Source organism: Lipotes vexillifer, unplaced genomic scaffold, assembly GCF_000442215.2.
Source record: "Lipotes vexillifer unplaced genomic scaffold, Lipotes_vexillifer_v1.1 scaffold948, whole genome shotgun sequence".
Lineage (NCBI taxonomy): Eukaryota > Metazoa > Chordata > Mammalia > Artiodactyla > Lipotidae > Lipotes > Lipotes vexillifer.
Window position 1 is genome coordinate 1,925,465 of NW_006793764.1, and position 24,719 is coordinate 1,950,183.

The 24,719-nt window shown below is 40.6% G+C and overlaps 1 protein-coding gene across 3 annotated transcripts in view; it reads right to left on the reverse strand.

Annotated features, from left to right (window-relative positions):
* DOCK8 (dedicator of cytokinesis 8) overlaps positions 1-24,719 on the reverse strand; it is a 228,872-nt gene that overhangs the window by 104,500 nt on the left and 99,653 nt on the right. For all 3 annotated transcript variants that reach the window (XM_007466761.1, XM_007466763.1, XM_007466762.1), the window contains 7 exons: positions 22,479-22,545; positions 20,249-20,398; positions 16,905-16,985; positions 13,389-13,548; positions 11,167-11,297; positions 9,470-9,563; positions 8,579-8,741 (listed from right to left, as the gene is read on the reverse strand). In XM_007466761.1, coding sequence (XP_007466823.1) covers positions 8,579-8,741; positions 9,470-9,563; positions 11,167-11,297; positions 13,389-13,548; positions 16,905-16,985; positions 20,249-20,398; positions 22,479-22,545 — 846 coding nt within the window. The remainder of the gene's footprint in view (positions 1-8,578; positions 8,742-9,469; positions 9,564-11,166; positions 11,298-13,388; positions 13,549-16,904; positions 16,986-20,248; positions 20,399-22,478; positions 22,546-24,719) is intronic.

Here is a 24,719-nt window from a genome sequence, read left to right on the forward strand (position 1 = left end):
CCAACTCCTAGTTCTATTTTACTTTGTGCTGTTGGGCTAGCCTGCATTGTCCTCACCCCAAAACCCACTTTTGCCCTGGGAAGACTGACACAGCATCTAATATTTCGACCCAGGGCATTCTGACTTCAGTAGAGAGGGGCAAAGGGCAGCGTATCTGAGTCCTTAAAACCACAGGACACCCATTACTGGAGAGTTACTAAAACACCTCTGCTTTAGAGATGGCCAAACACTTCATGGGAAGAGTAGATCTTTAAAGTATACAGTAAAGTCAGAACAAAGAATGAGAAGCTAAAAAGTAGAGAAGATTTTTTCCCCCTAAATGGTAAAAGAAATAAGAGGGAACAATTCCCCGAAGGATATCTCATCAGAAGACAAAGCCACTTCAAAGAACTAATTTTAAAATAATTTAAAAAACTAACAGAAGTAGAGAAGTCAAAGAAAGAAGGCTTTTTGAATTTTAGGAAGCTCTTTCTAATCTAGGCAAACTATTCATCATCATCATCAAATGCAGGCCCAGATTTGCCGCATTTTCATCACCATTTCTCTGTTGCTTCTGCCCCCACCAACCTTACATTCCCACCCCATGTAAAAACAGGATGCTTCTCGAACCTTACTGCTGAAATCTACGTAAAGGATCTCTGGGGGAAAAAAGGACATTCACCCCCAATATGTGGACAGAGCAGGATTTTTGGTTAGGACAGTTGTTTACAGGCAGTAACACTAAAGCACGATGGACTCAAAGGGAATGAGTATAAAATAGAGACTAGTGAGGGGTTGTGACTTGTACTTAATGTACACAGAACCTCCTTAACACTATTTCATTACTGCCAAACCACATTCTTTTACTTTTGTATTTGAGGCAGGTTTGGTGAATGTGTAAAAATGTATAGTGAGCAGTACACCCCCAAAACGAGATTTTGCTGTCTCTCTAGACCACAGGATACATTTCTCCATCCTCCTCTCCACCACATCTTTCAACAAAGTGACAGATTTCTAAGTTCCTGACTTAACTGATGAAAGAAGGCAGAAGCTGACAGGGTAAAAGAAAATCCTTTGCAAAAAGTGCCAACAGTGATCTCTTGGGATACTGGAATACTTTCCCAGTTTTGCTTGGTCCTGCACTTCAAGGCCAAAAAAATACAATGCATGTTTGCCTTTAATAAATCACAACTCCATCTGCTTAGAAATGGAAAGGTACCTAGCGGCTTCTGAATCTAGAAAATGAGCAAATTGTGCCCTCAAGTGGCTAAATGTTGTACTAGAAGGGGAGCTTCGCAAAACCTGCCCTTGCTGCTAAGAAATCTTAGGTAACTTGTTCCCTCCTGAGTTTTTTCATTCTTCTAAAAAGAGGAAGAATGACTGAATTTTGGAGGAAAGTGAGGATTGTGTTCCTGATTTATTATTGAGGCCAACTTGCCAGAGCAAAGTAAAGTACAGGAACTTAATTATCTGGGTAATTTTGGCACCAGGAATTCACTTTGCCTTTGTCTCCATTACTCGGCTAATTTAAATGATTAGATTTTGCCTGGGCTGTCACTGCTATTCCTAAATAAAGTGTTTGTTTATAATAAGCTTCATGTTCCACAAACAACTGCTCACTGAGTCTAGGAAGACCAAGGACTGAGATTCAGGGCTGTCTTATACTTACAACAGTTATTTAAACACTCCTTTAAAGGGTGAAAAGTAGGAATTTATACCACATGCTTGTACATGTGTGAAAGGTTATATAAGATTCTTCATTTTAACATCATTTGTAATGTTAAAAGATTGGCAACATCTTAGATGCTCATTAGTCTGGGGTTAAATGAATTATGATACAGCCATATAATGAGATTCAGTTCAGGTGTAAAAAAGCACGAGGCCACTGTATTCATATAGAAATGTTCTCCATAATATAGTGTTCAGTGAGAAATCAAAGTGCAGAACAGTGTGAGGATTATGCTATACTTGCACTCTGAAAGGAAAAGTGCAAGGTTGTACTGGTTTGTACAAACATAGCTTATTTCTGGAGGGATAAACAAGAAATTGAAAAAATGGCTGTTTCCAATTGTCAAAAATAGGATTGAGCTGTGAAATATACATGATTTTCATCTGTTTTGTTCACTAGTATTTCTCCAGTGTCTAGAAAAGGGCCTGGCATGTTGCAGGCACTCAATATTTGTAGAATAAAATGAAGAAAATAAAATGCGCGCACGTGTGTGTGTGTGTGTGTGTGTGTGTGTGTGTGTGTGTGTAAATATATATATTTTTTAAGACTGTCTCCAAGGAGGGGAATCTACAGTTGGAGGTCAGGCATGGTAGAGAGAATTTTCACTGTGCACTTACGTACTTCTAAAATATTGACATATTAGAATAGGATACCTATTCCAAAATAAATAAAATTCAAACAACCAAAGAAACAAATAAGAATGGGGAGTTATTATTTGGAATAGTTATTTAAGTAAGGCATTGTTTTGTGGTGATTTAGACCAGGTTCAATCACATCATAAACTACTAACCATTAATTAGCAATAAGCCTGGAGTACTAACAGCATTGAGGAGCATTACGCCATTAAAAAAACATCGTCCTCACATGGAGAGGTTTTCTGGGTGTTGTAGATTCCTGATAGACAAGTATTGAATACTTGCTCTTCGCCGTATCCATTTCCCCTGGTATCCTGGCATACGATAGGATTGCTTTCCAGGTCAGAGGGATTAAGTCGCAAGGCTCTTTCCCCTGAGTTTCCCGTGGCTTGCCTCACTGTGGACTTTGGATGACTCCAATGAGTAGAGGAACTCATTAAGAGGGACCATGAAAGGGAGGGAGAGGCTTTGATCCTCAAAGAAGCGTGTTGTACCCTTAAGACCCTACCCCAAGCCTCCTGAATGGGAGTCTCCAGGTAGGGCTGGACACGTGCATTTTTACAAAGCTCTACAATGAACTCTGAGGCACACTACCCTTCTTCCCCTCCCCCATCCCACCCCCAACACTGAACAGATCCACTCTGGATGGAGAGACAACTGGGCTCAGATTGGACAAAAGAAAGTTCTTCTCAAGGACACCTTCCATGCTCCATGCCCTGACTCCTTCCTAAACACGTCACCCAGAATTATTTCTGGTTTATTCCTTAGAAATGCTATTCACTAAATTATAACTTCCAGACAGTCATTCAAGACCAGCTTGCACATTTATCCTATGCCGTGCTTTTTGCCCCCCTAGGATGCAAGCCTGGCAGTATTCCTCAAAACACCATTGTGATACGAAAGGCACCTCCCTGTTAGACCAGAATGCAGACTTCTGGTCTGAGAACATTCAGCTAAATAGGAGGCAGCCTGAAAACAGCTAATTATCCATCAAAGAAATCATGTTCTAACTGATATGCTTGTTCACGGCAAGCACAGTCGTCCACAGCGAGTCTGATAATTGGATAAAATGACCTCAGAGGCTATTGGGGGCTGGGATGAGAGATGAAAACGCACTTTATGTGGATTTCTCTGATGTAATCACCAGTTACAGGGACGGCAAGGAGCTTAACAAGCTCATTACAACCTCAGCGCCTGTGATCTCCAGGTGCCACAGGATAAAACGCCCTTAAAGGTCTCGCTGGGCCTTGGCCCCAGGCCGCATTGTTTTCATTCTGCCCCCACCAGAAGTCAGCTGGAGTCTCCATTACCAGCTGCTGGGCCACATGGAAAATCAGCCAGGAGTTGGTTCAAACGTGTTCTTGGGCTAACAACCAGTATTTTTTTAATCTGGGCATGGAGAAAAGAATGCCATACTCAGAGTCGGATAATCCTGTTTATCGACCTAATTTTTCCAGCTGTTCTGCTCCGCGTTTGGACTGACCGTCCTCCTGCTTGTGATTTTGAAATAGCTCTTGCCTGGGTCTGCTTCGGTGTACTTGTCTGACCCCATGCCTCTCACACATAGAGGCTGCCAACAGCACTGCAGAGGCCCAAGCCCTTGGTTGGGGAGATGCTCACCATTCCTAGAATGAGTACTTCTGGCTCTAGAAGTTCGTCTCTTCCCTCAAAGTGAGTGTTTGTCTTATGAGTGACCAACACTCTCATTGGTTCATGGGGATATTTCCTCAGCCAGGCCCAGTTCTTTTATAACCGATCTAGATCACTCCTCAGAGTGAGTTGAGTTAAGGTAGAGGCATCAGGCAGCATCCACAGAGAATACAGTATGAACAGTGCCCCTGTGGGCAACACAGTGACCCCAACTGAGGGCACCTGAAGGGGCAAGGCTGTCAAAGGAGGCACCTGAAGAGATCGGAGGACGGAGAGACTGAGGGCAGGAAGGCAGCTCAGCCTATCCCAGGCCAATTTTATCTGAGGCTCCATGGCAGCTGCTCTTTAAGAGAAGTAAAGAACCTGAGTGCTGTTCACATGGTATTAAACTGAAACCCCACCCATATGACAATCCTGTAAAGCATGACTCTGGCCACAACTGACACTCAAGGCCAGGCAACACCTGCCATTCGTCCATGTAATAGTTCCCTCCACTCAACGGGGCTCTGAAGTTTATGTGATAGGTACACAAATTGGAAATCTGAACCCTGGCTTTGTCACTGTTAGGCATTCCTTGCTTGGCCTAATAGATACATTCTCCACAAGTTCCAGGTAGATCAATTTATAATGTCAAGCCCTATTTCAAATTTATGAGGTGAGTCTGCTATCAAACAAAGAATTGTCCCTCAATTTATCTGCTCTGTAAATCTTAATTTTCATTTATTTGATTTCCTTAAAGGGATACAGCCAGAATTAGAGACATGGAAATACCAAGGTCAACATGAAAAGTTACCCTACATGCCAGACCCTTAGAATGATGTCCAGAATTCGACTCAGTCAAAGGAAAACTTTTCTAAAAGACACAGGAACTGCTGTCCCTACTGAAATAATATTCTTGGGAGAGATAAGACTTTAGACCTCACCTGTTATTGGTACCATAATGTAAAGAGGTTTAGAGACCTTTGCTTGAAAGGAGACTTTGATTTGGAGAGGAGGGGACAGAAAAGTCAAGGGGTTACAAGTTTTGACAAAAATGAGAAGATGAGGTCACCAAGGGTAAACTGAGTCAACTTCCCAATTTGACCTGGGGTTTGGACCTGACTTGAGTCTTCCATTTCCGTTTTGCGAAATGGGAGTGGTGGTGGGGAAAAGGGGAGAGTTAGTCTAGGACTGGGTTACTGTCCAGACCAGCCTAATCAAAACCACTAAAAAAGCATATGAGGCCCGGAGACGAAACACTGAAACATTTAACAACAGCACATGAGAAACCTAGACAAAATGTTCTCTCAGTTCCTTGACATTTTCACATGGTGAGAGATTCTGAACCAAGCTCACCACAGCTCTCCTCCCTTAAACAAGCTATAAAATAAGGTGGCCTGGGGGCCAAGAGAAGACAGAAGACCAAAGCTGGAGGGAAGTATTGGCTTCGATCATTCCCAAGAGACCCGAGTTTTAATGGGATGGCCGTGGCATTTCCACAGTGTACAGAACAGCTACAGAATATTCACTTTGCACTTGTGGGTCTGCTTCTCATGATGCCAAGTTGGGTCCGTAGTAATCCGTTCAAACTTGTCCCCCTCAGCACGCCTACATTTCTGAATCAGTAGATGCACGAACGCGTTGAGTCCCGCTGTGATGTAATTAAGGGATAATGTTTGCAGCAAGGAGTAGGGAGAGTCGTAAATGCCTCCCATGGGTGATTAAAAACTAGGGGAAGCTGAATAACTATAGAATTCATTTGGTGCAAGTTTATTCCAATACCAAGAGCATTCTTTTTCCAATTATAGGATAGGGTTTCTGAAAAGATACACAGCATCCGTAAGCAAACATTTTCATGTCTTCATCTCCCTCTAGGGAATGGAGAATGGAAACTACTGCATCCTAGGCATGCTTACTTATCTAGGAGGGAGACTTGGCTGACTTTGTGTTTAGGAATGAGAAGAGAAAACCAAGAACTGCTTCAGAAAGGATTAAATGGGGGAAATGCATGTGTGCTTCAAGGCAGGAAGGAAGAGGTGCACTTCTAACTGTATGAATGGCTGGTTGTAATTCTCACTCTGCCATTTTTTAAAATTGAAGTTATACTTGAGTTACAGTATTGTGTGTTAGTTTCAGGCACACAGCAAAGTGATTCGGTTATACATATAAACATGTATATATGTATCTATATACTTTTTTTTCTTTTTAAATATTTATTGGAGTACAGTTGATTTACAATGTGTTAGTTTCAGATGTACAGCAAACTGAATCAGTTATACATACACATATATCCACTCCTTTTTTAAGATTCTTTTCCCATATAGGCCATTACAGAGTATTGACTAGAGTTTACTGTGCTATACAGTAGGTTCTTATTAGTTATCTATTTTACATATAGTAGTGTGTACATGTCAATCCCACTCTCCAGATTTATCCCTTCCCCCGATCCTCTGGTAACCATAAGTTTGTTTTCTACATCTGTTACTCTACTTCTGTTTTGTAAATAAGTTCCCATTTTTTAGATTCTACATTCTTTTCCATTATAGTTTATTACAAGATATTGAATATAGTTCCCTGTGCTACACAGTAAAACCTTGTTGTTTTACTCACTGCCATTTTTGACATCAACAAACCACTCACTTATCCTGTCTGGGTCTCAATTTTATACATCTGAAAACGTGAAGGGTAGAGGTACTTAGATTAGGTAAGTTCTGAAATTCTTTGCGTTTCAGTCCCACATACCCAAACATCACAATAGAAAGTATGAGTGAGGATCTGGGGGTATCAGAACTCTCTTACACTGCTGGAAGGACTGCAAACTGACACAATTTTGGAAATAAGTGGTGGTATAAATAAAACTGAAAATATATATCACTGTGACCCAATAATTTTATTTCTAGGCATATTGCTTAGGGAAACTTTCACATATGTGTACAGAGAGGCAAAGACAAAAATTCTCACTGCACAGTGTTTATAAAAGCCCAACATTGAAAAAATATAAATATCTATCAATAGAAAAATAGGAAATAGATAAATAAAATATGGCCTCTTCACAGAAAGGAACACTAAATAGCAGTTTAAAAGAATGGCAAAGCTCTATATAAATCAGTATTTCTAAAATACAAGCTATTAAGGAATTCCCATTGGTTACATTTGTGAAAATCTGAGTAACTAAAAAAGAGTAATGACTGCTACTGAGTGTAACACACTGAATCAATAAAATTCATGAGTCCACAATAATACTCAAACAAAAAAGAAACAAAATCATACTGTTGGATGAAAAGTACAGTAGTACAGTATAACACAGAGAGTATGAAGCCATTTATGTACATTTTAAATGAATGTAAAAATAATACCATTCAGTGTTCACAGATTCATAATACATGACTGTGTGTGTGTGTGTGTGTGTGTGTGTGTATGTAAAACCAGGGAAAATAGAAAGGAACTATGTAAGTTCATGACAATGTGATGTGAGAGGCAGCGTAGGGGTCTGTAATTGGAGACTGGGGATAAAGGAGACTTCAACTTAACCAGTATGATTGTTTGTGTGTATGTATGTATATATATATATTTATATATACACACACACACACATAACAACAAAATGTCATTTCTAGATGCTGGAGAAAAGGTGATTATAACTTTCTTCTCTGCATTAAAAAAAATCTTCTCAAAATAAAAAACAAAAGTATATGATCAGCAATGCTTTCGGCAGACGGATGTTGACAAGCTCCCTCTGAGCCCCCATGCAAAGACCTCCAAGAAACTGAGGCAACCTAACCTTTTAGGCCTTTACTGTATAGTCCCATGCTATCCAATATGGTAGCCACCAGCCACATATAGCTACCTGAATTTGAATTCAAATTAATTGAAGTTAAATAAAATGAAAATTTCAGTCCCTACACTGTACTAGCCACATTTCAAAGGCTGAAGGGCCACATGTGGCTAGTGTCTATTTTAGTGGGCAGCACACATACAGAACATTTCTATCATTCCTCTAAATTCTATTGACAGAGCTGGTCTTGAGCTAAAAACCTGTCTTTTAGACAACCAGAACACTTTTAGTCATTGCTTTCCCTAATATGTCCTTCTGCCCATAGGAAAACCAAGGTAATGACTAGGAGGATTTTTTTTGTTTCTAGAAGGAATATGTCCACTAGAATTCTACATTCCAGTTTTGACTGAAGTAACATTTTCTTGTGAAAAAAAATGAGGTAAATCATCTTTAAAAATTGATCTTAAGGGCTTCCCTGGTGGCGCAGTGGTTGAGAGTCCGCCTGCCGATGCAGGGGACGCGGGTTCGTGCCCCGGTCCGGGAAGATCCCACATGCCGTGGAGCAGCTGGGCCCATGAGCCATGGCTGCTGAGCCTGCGCGTCTGGAGCCTGTGCTCCGCAACGGGAGAGGCCACAACAGTGAGAGGCCCGCAAAAAAAAAAGAGAACAAATTGATCTTAAAAAGTAATTATCTGTAGTTTTGTAAACGTCATATTTCATTTTCCCCAAAACTTAGGAAGTAGGAAAATAGGTCAACGGATGATGAAAGCATTACCCAAAAAAGGCTCAAATTTTTGGTTCAATAATTTTCCAAGAGCCTTTGTTTCTTACCTGTACACAGTATGAGGGACATACACTTCTCGGATTGGAAATTCCAAAATCTCTTTGTGTGGGCGTCCCCGGTTTTCAGGAAAGGGTCTCACTGGCAGCATTTCAGGAGTCAGACAGCAACTGGTTGTCTCTGGAGCCAGAGAAATGTCCAGTTTGAGTAAGCCTAAAGAAAGAAAATAGGACTGTCTTAGTAAAGACGTTATATACGAGGGAGTCAAGAAAGACTGCTGTACTATATTTCTTTTATGGAAATGAGGATAAGTTGTGTGAGTATAAGCATTTTGGAATACCCAGTTAACTTCCCATAGTTTGACAAAAGGCATGTCATGACAATTTTTGAGATTTAGTTTCTAGAACTTAAAAAGCAAGAAACTGTAAAATGAGTAAGAACACATTAGAGGATCTTTAAACTCCCTTCCAGAACTACCACACCATAAATATATAGTTCAGTCACTTCTCTCAATACAAGCACTAAAAATTGGTGGTTTTCAAACTAGGTTCCCTGGTACCCCAGGGGGCTGCAGAAGTGCCTCAGGGGCTGTTAAGCTGAGGATAAGGAGGGTGCACCCTCACCTTCTACCAAAGCATTTCACTTTCACTTTTTCTCATGTTAAGAGTTCCATACAATATGATATAAGAGGGTCCTCTCTTCAAACAATTATCTGATTTTCTGAGTGAGGAATCAAATATAAAGCATGATGTTTATTTCCAGAATCAGTCCTTTAATAAAAATAGAAAACATTAACAGGTTGGCCAAAAAAACCCAGACCTTAACTCCTAATACAAAATCCTATATTTCGCTTGACAAAAAATTGCAGCATTACATGAATAATGTGTCTAATCAGAAATGGCTTTGGCACCACAAAGAGGATAAAGACAAGCCATCCACACCTGGAACTGACTTGACTCTTCTCTGTAGGGATGAAGATCTTTTGTAGTCAGCTAAAAACTTGAATAAGTCTTCATCACTAAGGCGATCTCCCTCCTGCCAAGAGAGAAGTCAGGGTTAGTGCAGATTCACCATACACTCCTGGGGTCGGGACCAAAGATTTATTTCTCAGAAGATTTTTATCTTTAAGTATTACTGTAACGTGCCTTTCATAGATACGAGGCAACTCTGAAATCTTTTAGTCAACCTCTTGTCAAATATTCTTTCTCTACCACTCTGACTCTCTCAGCCTCTTCAATCCTCCTGGAGATGGGGATTTTACTGCATTCCTGAGGAAGGCTGTTTGACCATTAGTAATCCAGGCCAAAAGGTCCTCCCCCTATAACTTAAACCCACTGATACTTGTTTACTCCCTGGAACAAAACAGAAGAAAAGTTTTCTTCAAAGATTTGAAGATGGAGAAAGCAGCTTTCCATCTTTTTCCTGTCCTCATATTCTTCACATTTGTCCTGACTAAGAAGGCTAAGCACACGTACTACGCTCCACGTGCGTATGTGGGACAGGCATGCTGCTGAGGGATACGTGTGCATGAGCTCTGATCCTTACAGCAGCCCAGTAAGGAAGGAAGGTAGGTAGGTAGGTAGGTAGATAGGTGTGTCCTATTCCTAAGTACAGATGAGAAAACTTTGGCTTATTTAGTCAAGGGCCTTGCTACCCAAGGCAATACAATTGGAAGGAGTATTTCCCAAATAGAAACCCTTTCAGTCCCCTGCAATCTCTATCATGAGGCATGGCACACAGAACCCTTAGTATCTCTTCTGCATTTCAGTTTGTTAACATAACCCCTTGACATGCCCCATGAGAACTGCTTGAGCTGCAGAAAATTTTCCAAAACAGAGTCAAGCCAAGTATAAGTCAAGTTGGTTTTTTTGGTAGTAAAATACATATCACGTAAAATTTACCATCTTAACCATTTTTGAGTATACAGTTCAGTAGTGTTAAGTACATTCACTTTGTTGTGCAAGCGATCTCCAGAATGCTTTCAGTTTGCAAAACTGAAACTCTATACCCATGAAACAACTCCCCATTCCCCACTTCCTGCAGCCCCTAGCCACCATCATTCTACTTTCTGTCATTCCACCTTCTGTCTCTATGAATTTGATTACGCTAGGAAATTCTTCATTCCTTAAGTAGTCTCAATGATTTCTGAGCTAATAAAGAGCACCGTCTGTAATGGTCACACCCTGTGAGGAAGTAGGCAGCTCTAGAAAGCCTGCACGTGGAAAAGGGGTGAGATGGACAACACCTAGGCCAAGAAACTCCAAGCCAAAGGGGAAATCGATGTTTTACCCAGACTGTTTTCATAGCCTAATAAATGAACTGAGCATGGTAGTTCAAATAGGATAGTTTGTATTAATGGGAACCAGTCCTTCTCTCAATTAAAAGGGCTAACGTTCATTTAGCACTTGTCATATCCCAGGCACTCTGAGAAGAGCTTTACACGTCTCATGTCATCGAACCCTCCCAAAAGCCACATCAAGCAAGCGCCATCATCCCTGTTTTGTAGATAATGAAACCGAGGCTTGGTGAGGTTGACTAACTTGTTCTCTTAGTCACTACATATACTCCCCCTCTGGGCTCCAGCACTCATGCCATTGTGAGGGGACAAAGACAGACACACTGTAACATGAAGAGATACCTGCTTGAAAAAGCTGTTAATGGTCAACGTCTTGAAGTTGGATCCAACCCCATTTTCCTCCAAGGAGAAGGCTCTTTCAGAAAGCCTTCGAGATTGGGACAAAGTTTTCCGCTCACTCACAGAGCCTTTCCCTTTAAGGAAAACAATTGTCATTCTAAAGTTTGCCTTTCTGTTTGAATATATAGCAGTTATTAACTTTACCGTATGTAAGATACGTTGAAGCACACTGAGGGAGAACACTGAACGTGGCCATTCTTGTTTTGCATGACTATTTCCCTCCCCTGATCCCTGTTTTTAGACCCCCCTGTTGGAGCCCCTAATCCTCCTCTGATCATAGTGAGAGCCCATGAGCAACCACAGTGCCCTCCCACGTGGCGATCAAGGTAGCAGGAGTCCAGAACTGCAGCCAGAGCCGGGTCTGGCTAAATAATAAGCTTTATTTAGTCAACAGTGTTTAGTTTTGTTTTATTTTTATATTTACATTCCATTGGGAGAGGCATGTACTCAAATGCCCCTGCAGGCATTTGGGATTGTGGCCCGAACATGCTACGTACAGGTCAGCCTGAGTACATCCTGGATCTGAGCTTTCTTCTGCTCTTGCTGTGTGGACCAGCCGGCAGAACTGAGTTTCTGCCTTGGCCAACCTGCCTAATGGTAATTAGAACTGAGTCACACCCAAACCTGAACCCTGATACTCTGCTTAGTTATTTCTTACCCCTTTCGAGGTTTAGGTGAGGATTTTGTTATTTTTATACTGCAAAACTCAGGGGTTCTGTAGTGAATGGTCAAATTGCATAGAACTGTAATATTTCAACCCTGTCTTTGAACATTCTCTTACCCTTAATTCTTGTCATAATGCTGAACTGGAACTTCCTGCTACCACTGAGCCACGTAAACTTGCCATGCTGCCTCAGTATAATACACTACATCTTTTGGTTGCTTCTTAAAAATCAGCCTCTGTAGTCAGGTTAATTTCTCCTTGACCCAGAGATGACTGAGGACCCAGCAAACTCTATGCCTTAACTACCTAGTTTATGTGTCCTTTAAGCTCTGTGCAGAACTCTTTCAAATAAGGCTACCTGGGTGTACATAGAAATTAGCATTAAAAAAAAAACATACACACATATTGTGGTGTGAATGTTGGGATGCACTAAAATGAGATTTTTTTTTTTTTTTTTTGCGGTATGCGGGCCTCTCACTGTTGCGGCCTCTCCCGTTGTGGAGCACAGGCTCTGGATGCGCAGGCTCAGCGGCCATGGCTCATGCGCCCAGCCGCTCCGCGGCATGTGGGATCTTCCTGGACCGGGGCACGAACCCGTGTCCCCTGCATCGGCAGGCGGACTCTCAACCACTGCGCCACCAGGGAAGCCCTGAGATTTGTTTTTGATAAATCAGCAATAACCCGGGAGTTCTGACTGGTAATTATGCATCAATAACTCCAGGATAGCAGCAGCAATAACAAAATACCTTTTCCCCCACTCCTCTGGTAAAGGCAACATTTCAGAAGTGGCAGAGCTAAGGAATGCATGAGAAACTTCCCAAGAAATGTGACTGGAGACATAAATATTTGCTGGATACAAAGACATTCTAAAAAACAGAAACTGCCACAGGTGAGGGGTGATATTCTTGCAAACTCTGTAACCCTCTTGGATAGTTCCATACCCAAACTGTTGAGGAAATCAATAACTCAGATCAAGGGTTAGGTAATGAAAAAGAGAAATATGCTAAATAAATCAGAACAGTAACTAAATATTCTTTTGGCATCCACTTTTTTCATTTGCCCTTGGCAAAATAAACTTTAAGGAACTGGAAATTTTGCTAGAAACCAGAGTTTTTCATTTTGAAGCCCTTGCTTTTCTTATATTTAGGAGCCAACCATGGTGCCTTTGTTTAACACACTACAAACTATATTATTATATTTTCTTGTTATTTTCAAGAATTTTACTTTTAAGAAGAGATGGCCACTGAAAATTAACTCCTTAAAGTGTCAAACGGTACAGAAAATTCCAACCAAAAATCTCCACAAAGTTCATTGTCTTGGGGATCGCTGTCCAATCAAGCATTTGTATTCCAGTCTTAATCATGTCTCATCCTATTCACCTCCTTCTTCCTGCCCACTCCCCCCACCTTACTGCACCCCCAAACCCCCACCAATCAGTAACTGACCTCAGAGTTGGTACATTGGGGAGCCCTTCCCTTCACACCACAGTTGAAAAGCTTACCAACCGTGGACTCCACATCAGTTACCTCCCTGTCGAGGGTAGAGACATTGAAGAAACTTGCTAAGCTTATGGGAGCCCAGGCAAAGGGCATCCGGTATTTCCCCAAACGTTGGCAGAAGGATTCAGCTTGAAGTTTCAGTTTTTCAATCTTTTCTTTACTCTAGAGGGAAATGGAAAGAGACAGCAGAAACAAACAATATGGCACAACATCATTCTCAATGGTGAAAAACTGAAAGCATTTCCTCTAAGATCAGGAACAAGACAAGGGTGGCCATTCTCACCACTATTATTCAAGATAGTTTTGGAAGTTTTAGCCACAGCAATCAGAGAAGAAAAGGACATAAAAGGAATCCAAATCGGAAAAGAAGAAGTAAAGCTGTCACTTTTGCAGACGACATGATTCTATACTTAGAAAATCCTGAAGATACCACTAGAAAACTACTAGAGCTAATCAATGAATCTGGTAAAGTAGCAGGATACAAAATTAATGCACAGAAATCTCTTGCATTTCTATACACTAACAACAAAAAATCAGAAAGAGAAATTAAGGAACCACTCCCATTTACCACTGCAACAAACAGAATAAACCTACCTAAGTAGGCAAAAGGCCTGTGCAGAAAACTATAAGACACTGATGAAGGAAATCAGATACAAACAGATGGAGAGATATACCACGTTCTTGGATTGGAAGAATCAACATTGTGAAAATGACTACACTGCCCAAAGCAATCTACAGATTCAATGCAATCCCTATCAAATTACCAATGGCATATTTCACAGAACTAGAACAAAAAAGTTTACAATTTGTATGGAAACACAAAAGACCCTAAACAGGCAAAGCAATCTTGAGAAAGAAACAGAGCTGGAGGAATCAGGCTCCCTGACTTCAGGCTATACTACAAAGCTACCGTAATCAAGACAGTGTGGTACTGGCACAAAAACAGAAATATAGATCAATGGAACAGGATAGAAAGCCCAGAGATAAACCCACGCACATATGGTCACCTTATCTCTGACAAAGGAGGCAAGAATATACAGTGGAGAAAAGACAGCCTCTTCAATAAGTGGTGCTGGGAAAACTGGACAGCTACATGTAAAAGAATGAAATTAGAACACTTCCTAACACCATACACAAAAATAAACTCCAAGTGGATTAAAGACCTAAATGTAAGGCCAGACACTACAAAGCTCTTAGAGGAAAACATAGGCAGAACACTCTATGACATAAATCACAGCAAGATCCTTTTTGACCCACCTCCTAGAGTAATGGAAATAAAATCAAAAATAAACAAATGGGACCTAATGAAACTTAAAATCTTTTACAGAGCAAAGGAAACCATAAATAAGACGAAAAGACAACCCTCAGAATGGTAGAAAATATTTGCAAACGAAGCAACTGTCAAAGGATTAATCTCCAAAATATACAAAGCAGCTAATGCAGCTCAATATCAAAAAAACGATTCAGTCAAAAAATGGGTGTAAGACCTAAACAGACATTTCTCCAAAGAAGATACACAAATTGCCAACAAACACATGAAAAGATGCTCAACATCACTATTCATTAGAGAAACGCAAATCAAAACCACAATGAAATATCACCTCACACTGGTCAGGATGGCCCTCATCAACAAATCTACAAACAATAAATGCTGGAGAGGGTGTGGAGAAAAGGGAACCCTCCTGCACTGTTGGTGGGAATGAAAATTGATAGAACCACTATGGAGAACAGTATGGAGGTTACTTAAAAAACTAAAAATAGAGGTACCATGTGACCCAACTACTGGGCATATACCCTGAGAAAGCCATAATTCAAAGAGTCATGTACCACAATGTTCATTGCAGCGCTATTTACAATAGCCAGGACATGGAACCAACCTAAATGTCCATCAACAGATGAATGGATAAAGAAGATGTGGCACATATATTCAATGGAATGTTACTTAGCTGTAAAAAGGAACGAAATTGACTTATTTGTAATGAGGTCGATGGACCTAGAGTGTGTCATACAGAGTGAAGTAAGTCAGAAAGAGAAAAACAAATACTGTATGCTCACGCACAAATATGGAATCTAAGAAAACGGTACTGATGAACCCAGTGGTAGGGCAGGAATAAAGACACAGACATAGGGAATGGACTTGAGGACATAGGGGGATAGGGGAAGCTGGGACGAAGTGAGAGAGTAGCATTGACATATGTACACTACCAAATGTAAAATGGATGGCTAGTGGGAAGCTGCTGCGTAGCACAGGGAAATCAGCTCAATGCTTTGTGACGACCTAGAGGGGTGGGATAGGGAGGGTGGGAGGAGATATGGGGATATATGTATATATATGGCTGATTCACTTTGTTGTACAGCAGAAACTAATACAAAATTTTAAAGCAATTATACTCCAATAAAGATATTAAAAAAAAAAATAAAAACAATATGGCACCAGCACCAAGTCAACTCCCTCTGCCATGGATATGACAGCCATCTCCAAAATCCCTACCCTACTGATTAAAAAGAGGGAATAGGCAGAAAAACAACACATCTCAGGCCAGAAGTCCAACTGATAAGGAAGTACAGAATAGAAAAGGAGGAATTTAAAGAAAGCCTACATTCAATTATTAAATATACCTTCAGCTAAACAAACAAACAAACAAGCAAACAAAAAACCCAAAAGTATTGGGGCTTGTTACACTACCTAATCAACAAGTACCTCTTTTAGGTGCTAGCTACACTCGATTCGCATGAGAGAATCTTGGGATGAAAAGTTTTGTACATCATCTATCAAGCTCTTAAGAGAGCCTGTTTTTCCACAGTTGTCTTGGAAGATTCCAGAAAGATCTATAAGGGTTCTTAACAATCTCTTTATTAGGTTGACAACACTTCCAAAGTAATCATTCTAAGTTCAGGATAAAAGGTAGATTAAAAAAAGCAAGTTATCTTGAGTTCAATAAATCTTACTTGAAATTCATGAGTCTGCAGTAGGATGCTGTTAGGCAAGTCTTATTCCAAAAAGGCCATGTTTTAAAAATTATGTTGGAAACTTTTCCAAATGGGTGCTGAGAAGAGATGTCCTTTTCATGGCTCAGTACCTATGTTGTACTAATAAATTTATGATGTACAGCAGTCTCAGCTAATGTCCAAATATCCAAATCAGAAGGGGTGGTGGCCCATGCTGTGGAGGAAGCTAGGGGAGCTGTGGCACTGTTCAGTTTCATGGGGTGTCTGTGGCCCTCCCAACCGAGTCCGGGCCTCAGAACCAAGACAACAGGACGCGTTTTTGCCCTAGTCAAGTTTTGTAATTATACATTGGTGTGTACATCACCGTTTGCTGAGTTTAATAGTTTATTTCTTTAAAATGTTGCCATCGATGAAGTTTCCCTTCCTTATTTTGTTTGAATATAATTTATTAGTGCTTCATATGGGGACACATTATGGACTAAACTCCATTAACTATTTTATGGGAGACTTCCGAAAAATATCTGCTTATTCTAAAATGTTACCATTTAGCAATACTCAAAATAGCATACCTTTCCACCATCACTTTCTTTGATAACCATGTAGGGTTCTGCACAGTCTCCAATCTCTCCCTGCTGAAGGACTTTTTCAATCTACCAACAAAAATAATATTAAAACAAAGCACGTGGATTACATTTGTATAATGGAATCTATGCAACCATCAAAATAGTGTCTTATGACAATATCTGATGACATCAGATGTCCATAATATATGTTTTTTGACTTAAAAAATTAGTACGAAGAGTATTACACAGTTTTGTAAAAGAAATCATAAAGGCATATTAAAAGGATGATAGATACACGGCAAATGTTAATAGTAGTTATCTTTGTATGGTGGGATTATGTACTGTCTTTATTTTCTTCCTATTGCTTATGTGTATTTTCCGCTTTTAAACAATAAACATGTATTATGCCTACAATAAAAAATACAATAAAAGTTATTTTTAATACAAAACCCACGAGACATATGTAGGATGTTAATAGGCCATTTTGTTTATTATTGCTTACAACGTAAAAAAAGAGATATGACCTCTGTGAAAGTCAGGTTGGGGACTAAAACCTTCCACAAAATGAATAAATGAACAGAATAAATTATCTGTAATTGTCTCCCTTGTATTTCCTATTAGGGCTGCTTCTCTGGATTTAACAAATTTGGAAAGGAACTTGAAAGCAGTAGGATGGTACAGCTTTTCACTTTGCTATCTGGCTGGTAATATGAATTACTACTGTCAAGCATCATCTTCCATCTTGCTGCAAGTGAAGGACCTGGCTGGCCATAAATCTAGGCACCATGTTTAAGAGGAAAAAAAAGCAGAAATTTAAAATTGTCTAACCCTCTGCTCAAAGAAAATTTAATTTAATTTACATGTGGAAGAGAAAAACAAATGGATTTAGTCCCATTAGTCTGTGTTAGTAGTTGAGATAATCCTTGAAGAAGTAGTTTGGGTCAACATATCCTAAAAGGCACACATTCTTAACAGAAACCATCAATTAGGCACAAAGTATTTAAACCAGAAACACCCAAGTGATGGAGGGTGTTTCATGGAGTTTCAAAGGAAATGGCATGGGGCTGCTCAATGAACATCTGTCTCAAGGAGACTGCAAGCATTAAGTCTCTCGTCTCACAGAGAAACTTAAAAACCCCTTCCCACTGCCATAGCCGGAAGACGAGGCTGATCCTCCTGAGACAGGCACCAGGTTGAGGCCATGGACACATAACACTCGAGGTAGAGACTAACCCATTTTCCTGTTAGTCAGAGATCATTCACCTATTCATTTGTTCAGAAAACATTTGTTGAGTCCTTTCTATAGGGTAGCTGTTGGGGAGACAAGGTGGTGAACATGATAGGCCTGGTTCCTATCCTCCTGAAATTGATGGTCAGGAGTTTATACAGCAAATTGGAAAGAAGCTAATTTTTCCATGAGGTCAGTGGATAGAAATGTGGTCTTTAAAATGAACTTTGAACAGAGATAAAGAACCTTCTCATTAGAATCCTGAAGGGAAGAATGGGAATGCCATGACTTTGCATCTAGAGCATGGAACCCACAGGAGAGGGATCCCCAGAATTTGGAAGGAGGATCCAGATACGACCAGATTGGCAGATACTATTCCCTTCACCGAGTTGGACAAGGTTAACTTCAGGTACTTTGCGAGAAGGAGCTGCCGGCTGCTATGAGAGCCTACTATGTGGTCCTTCAGGATTGTTATGTAAAAGAAACGCCTGAGTCCTCATAACCATGGCAGGCAGGGGAAAGGGGCATATCAGAATTGCCTGGGAATTTCTTTAAGGTAAAGAGGCTACCCTCAGCCCTATTTAGAGGGAAAGAAGCAACAACTGTGGTATTACAATAAAGAAAAACAAATCAGAAGCAAACCAGGGACTGTCTTACTGAATAGATTTAAATTTCTTAACTCTATCCAGACAATTTAGAGAATGTTCATCACTGCCGAATGACTGCACTTATACAACTGAAAATTTTGGAATATACTTAGTAAGTAACAGTCACCCATAGGTAACCAGTGATATTTAGCAGACTACCATGGGTTACCCAAAATAAAGTCATCCACTGAGAATTGGAATTGGAAATAAAATTTGGATCTATGGAACTGGTATTGGCTTCTTTGATTTCCCAGGCTAGAGTGAATTTTAAAAGTAACTGCAAGCTGCTACAGCTTGCTAGAGTGGACTTTAAGCTAATTTTCCTGTATGTCTAAGTAATATTGCAATGAAAAGGACACACATTAAGTTTGACAACGATAGATGTGTCTTTTCAGCAATAGAATTTTAACTCTGTTTTCCAGAAACTTAAATAAGTTCCCTTCAAGCTATAATGACCTTTCAGAATTTTTGTAAAACGGTGTAAAGGGAGCTAGAATGGAAGGACATCTGCCTCTTGTTAAGTGACCTCCACATCACCTGAAGTTTTTGGAACCTGTATGGTATTCTCATGGGATCACGGGGGAATCAATGAGATTATGGACATAAAACACTGTGCTAACTAGAAAATGTTCCAATCCTAGAATGCTGGGTGTACGTGAAATTAAAACAACAGGACTTTTTTTTTTTTTTTTTTTTTTTAATTTGAGGGTAAAGAGTCAATGAGACTAATTATTTGGCTTAAAGTAGATAAAATACTCAATGTTTGCTGTTAACTTCTAACCAGCCATTTCGGCGTGTAGAGAAAGTCTCTGGTTTTCTTACATCAGCAAAGAGTACAACCTAGAATGAAAGGTCTTTCCACTTAGAACTGCCCACAGATTTTGACCCTCACTAGACATACTCAGTCTGTGAGATGGTGATGAAAAGGGAAAGTGAAGCTTGGACACTATAACCCACACCTCAAACTGTCAGAGCCTGGATTTTCGGACATTTAACTCTGGGTCTTTAGAAAAATGTGAACATGATTAGGAGACTCTATCTGAGATTTTTCTCCACAGCAGCATCCCAGAGCTGGATAGCTGAGGGTGTTTTCCTTGTTAGAAGGAAGGGTATCTATACATGCCAGGCTTTATTCTGTAATCACAACTACTCATTGAGGGAGGTGTTATTATCTCCACTTTACAGATGAAGAAACTAAGTCTCAGAAAGGTTAGGTAATTGCCCAAAGTCATATAGCTGCTAAGTTGCAAAGCCAGGACTCAAACCTAGGACTGTTTGACTCCAAAACCCATAGTCATTCTAGTACCCAACACAATTTGCTTGTAAAGGAAAAGGAGTAAAGTTGAGAGGGAAACAAAGCGAATCTCACAGAGGACATGTAATATTTTCTGATACCTCTTTCACTCTAAACATGCACTGGGAGTAATGCAACAATCAGAACATCAGACTGTGCAAATCAGATTGTGTTGAACTACCTTGACTACTAGGTAGATGTCCGAGGATGGATAGGTGACTGAGAATACCGCAGATCTTGCCTGACTGGATGTGGCAACAGAGGGCGTGTGAGCACGCAGAAATCCTTTGAATTGGTCAGAGTTCAGGTCACAGTGAAAATTTTCTGAGATCTGTAAATGAGTGGCAAAATGAAAAATGAGTTATACCTATTGTTCTCATGGTCTAAACATGTTAAAAAAAAAAAAAGTGGAAAAGAAAAACCCACCAGGTTTCACCAAACAAACAAGTATAACCGTAGACATGGTTTATGACTAGCGGCTGCTGGAAAATCTGATACATATTTTGTCACAGTCTCTAGATATTTCTGAGTCATCTGAGAGATGTTCTTTGAAACATTAAAATTTTTATTAACCCACCAGTATCTCCTGAATTTCAGTGATGTGCTAGGTACTGCACTGAAGAAAAGCAAGGCATTACTTTGGCTCTCAATTAGTTTACAGTCAAGAATGAGGAAAAAGGCAAATGCATACTAACTACAGTAAGAGCAAAATATAAGTGACCACACTCATACGAAAAAGCGCTGTGGAAGTTCCCGAGGGTGAGAGGTCACATCCAGTTGGGGGGATGGGGAATGCTTTCCATGGGGGAGGCATGTGAGATGGACAGGCCTTGGAAGTAGGTTCCACCAAGCAGAGCTGGAGGGGGACTGTGTACCAGGGAGAGAGTGCAGCACAGATATCTCAGAGGCTGGAACACGGGGAGTGACTTCAGTTAACATCAAGGAGCCTGGCTTGACTCTGCCTAGGCTCTCGAGGGAAAGAAAGCAGATGAGAGCCATCCTGAAGAAAGCCGGGCATGGAAGCTGAAGAGTCTGTTTTCGATGTTGCAGGTAGTGAGCATCCATTACAGATTTCGAGCATGTCACGATGAATGCTCCTGAGCTCAGAGGTGCGGTGTTACTTAAGAACCACTGTAGAGTTGGGTTTCCCCTACACCACTAATAGATTTACAGCCAAGAAGTGGCTCCTGGGCAGAGACTACATTTACCAGCCTCCCCTGCAGAGTTAGGAGGGAGCATGTGACTAGATTCTTTCCAGTGAATTGTGACCACAAGTGATGATGTGTCTAACTTCCAGGCTCCAACACCACCCCACACCCCCACCATCTTTTCCCCTTTTTTCCGGGGGCCGTAGTGGCAGTGACAAGAGTGACTGGGGAGGGCACATGCTGAAGATGGAGGAGACACTGCCACTTGGGTTCCCGAATGCCTGAGTGGAGCAGACCACTGTTGACCCCGCACCTCCCTACTCTGGATTGTTAAGAGACAAAGGCAGAAAATTCTCCTTCTTCTAGCCAGGGGTTCTCCATATGTGGCCCCCTGACCAGCAGCTTCAGCATCACCTGGGGACCTGTTCGAAATGCAAATTCTTAGGCCCCATCCAGATTTACTGAATCAGAAACTCTGGGGGTGGGCCCACCATCTCTTTTAAGAAGCCCTCCGGTGATTCTGCCTGTGCAAATCTGAGCTTTAAACCACTGTAAACCATTTAAACCACTTAAACCATTCAGCTTTAAATCACTGCATGTGTGTGTGGGAGGTCTCCTTGTTTTAGCAGTTTACTTACCCTGACCAATACAAACCTTAGTGATTAGGAATATTTATTCAAAATATACACACTTCCTTAACTACTGAATGGTTATGGGTAGAGGGGCAGAAATGTCTCCTCTGGTTTTGCTATTTGTGCCCTCCTCTAGGAGTTACAAAATGACTAAACATTAAGACATTCATGGAGAAATCTTTTCAATTAAAAGCACAATATACTTGGTGAGGTCTCTACCCGATGGCAAATTTAGACTTTCATTGCACAAGATGCCTTCCATTCATGATAAGCCTGTCTCACAATGCAAAAAACTCCCAAACTGAGGAAACATTCCATGCACTGGGCTTGTTATAGCCGTGTTTACTTTGCTTTGTTTTATGTGTAACCCCATATGTCACTATTTCACTTCTCTATCTCAGCCAGGCTACCACCTCCAGCCGACTTTCTCGTAAAGGTTCTTCAAAGAACATAAATTCCCAGGTCACTTCTTTAAAAACTGCAAAGGCAACAGAACTGGACATATCAAAGGTCATTTGCTTTCAAATCTGATGCTGTTTTCCTACATAGAAGTGAGATTGAAAAACATGAACCCCAAGACAACGAGCAACATGCGATGCCCTCAGGGTTGGGCTATTTTTTGCTGTCTTACCTTTTTCCTTTCTTTAACATCGTAGAGGGCAATGCTGGCAAACAGAGGCTCAATTTCAATCTCAAACCTGTCAGAGAAAGTGAGAAAAACATAGTTTTAACTTAGATAATTTTGAATTTTCTGAAAGTGCCTGGATATATAATCTGGTTAAAAATGTAAGTTGTTTTCAGAAGTATTGGGGTAGCTCTGTGCATGTGAGAATCACACTGGAATGTTAATGGAGAAATATGGGTGGTTCATGGAAAATTCCTAATCATTTGAGATCATGGTGGATGGTACGTTCTCCCCAAAAGTGCTTGCTGGTGACCCTGCAATAGAGAGCAGGTGGAACAGATCCTTGGTCTGATCCAGTAATGGCACTTCTTACCATTGTAGCTGCTGTGTTTTCAGAGGATTGAGTCTCCGTCTTAGCTAAAGGTCTTGTTTACAGTTTACAGATTACTGCTAGACTACAAAGCTCTATTATTCAATTTTAAGGGCTGGGGCTTTTCAGCCAGTACAAAAAAAAAAGTTCAGTTGCTTTTCTTTAGGTTAGGTTATAATGTGTGTGAATATCTGGCCCTTCCTAACCCCACTGCCAGGGTAGCTGCTGACCTGAGGTGGAGGGAGGGGATTGAGCACTGCTGATAAACACTGAGGTGTGTGGATCCAATGAGAGCTGGAAATACGGCCCTAATTGACAATTCCCCCAGAAATGGTGGGTTTGAAGAGAGGGCATCCCCAAAGCGTAATCCTGCCGCACGTTATAGGATGCACATGGAGCAGAGATGTTCACCTTCCAAATTTCTCAGGTTAATAATCCATGATACTGCCAGCTAACAGCCCTAGTAATCAGGCCCTGGATCACCGTTAATGCAGAAGTCAGGTCAATTAGGTCAAATTTTGTTTCAAGGCATATGTGAGAGGATGGCCTTATCATTGGATAACTTTGTCTAAAAAGAGGACTTTTGAAGAATATTTGGGCAGAGGTAACCACAGACAAGAGTGAGTTGGTCAAATGGCACTTTTGGAAATGTGGCAGTAAGGCATGATGGCAAAGTAGGGCACTGAGTCAGACAAACCTGGGCTCTGTTCCCTTTCCCACTGCTTGCTAACTCTGGGATCTTAATCAGGTTACTTACTTTTCCCAGTTGCATTTATTTATCTGTAACATGAGGAAAGGACACCTGCTCTTCCCATTTCCTAGGACTGTTGTAAGCATTGTGAAAGATAATGTGTGTGAATATGCTTTATAAACAATGTCAAGGAGCACCATTATCCACAATAGCCAAAAGGTGGAAGCAAACTCAGGTGTCCATCAAGGGATGAATGGATCAACAGAATGTGGTATACGCATACAATGGAATATTATTCAGTTTTGAAAAGAAAGGAAATTCTGACACATCCTACCATATGGAAAAATGTTGAAGACACTGTATAAGTGAAATAAACCAGTCACAAAAGGACATGCATTACATAATTCCACTTTTATGAGGGAATGGTGGGAGAGAGAAATGGGAATTATTGTTTCGTGGGTACAAAATTCCAATTTGGGAAGGTGAAAAGAGTTCTGGAGATGGATGGTGGTGATAATTGTACAACAGTGTGAATGTACTTAATGCCACTGAAACACCACTAAAAATGGTTGTGATGGCAAATTTTACATTATGCATATTTCACCACAAATAAAATTTAACATTATCATTAAATTTTTACTGTTCATATTTAAACATTCTAGGTTTACCTATAAGAACTTGTTTTCTTTTATCCAGTTTATTTAAAGTAGTGAAAGACAGGATGATCTCTTTGGTTCATCTCCCCTACTGCAGGCATATGTTGGTATGAATACTATTTAAGATACTGGTGGAGTAGGTCAAGTATACGTTGAGCAAACACTGTGGTTCTACTTAATTTCTGCTTTGGCAGTTTTGGGGGAAAATAACTAGAAACTACACTTCACAATTTTCATCAAGAGAAATCCAAGTGACTCAATTTGTTTTTTTAAATAATATTACATGACTATCTTAGTGACCATGTGTTCCCACCTGTGAGAAGAGCTACCATTTATTTATGGAAAACATCTAGGAGACTTAGTGTCATGCATCACAGGGAAGATTTCCTCCAATCCCAAAGGGCATAGTTGCTGTATCTGATGAGCTTCCTGTGGTGGGTAGGTGAGAGCCTCAGACAATAGGGTGGATTTCCTGAACAATGAATGCAGAGGGGGACGGATCAGCCACTTCCACTCAGTCCTCCTGCTGA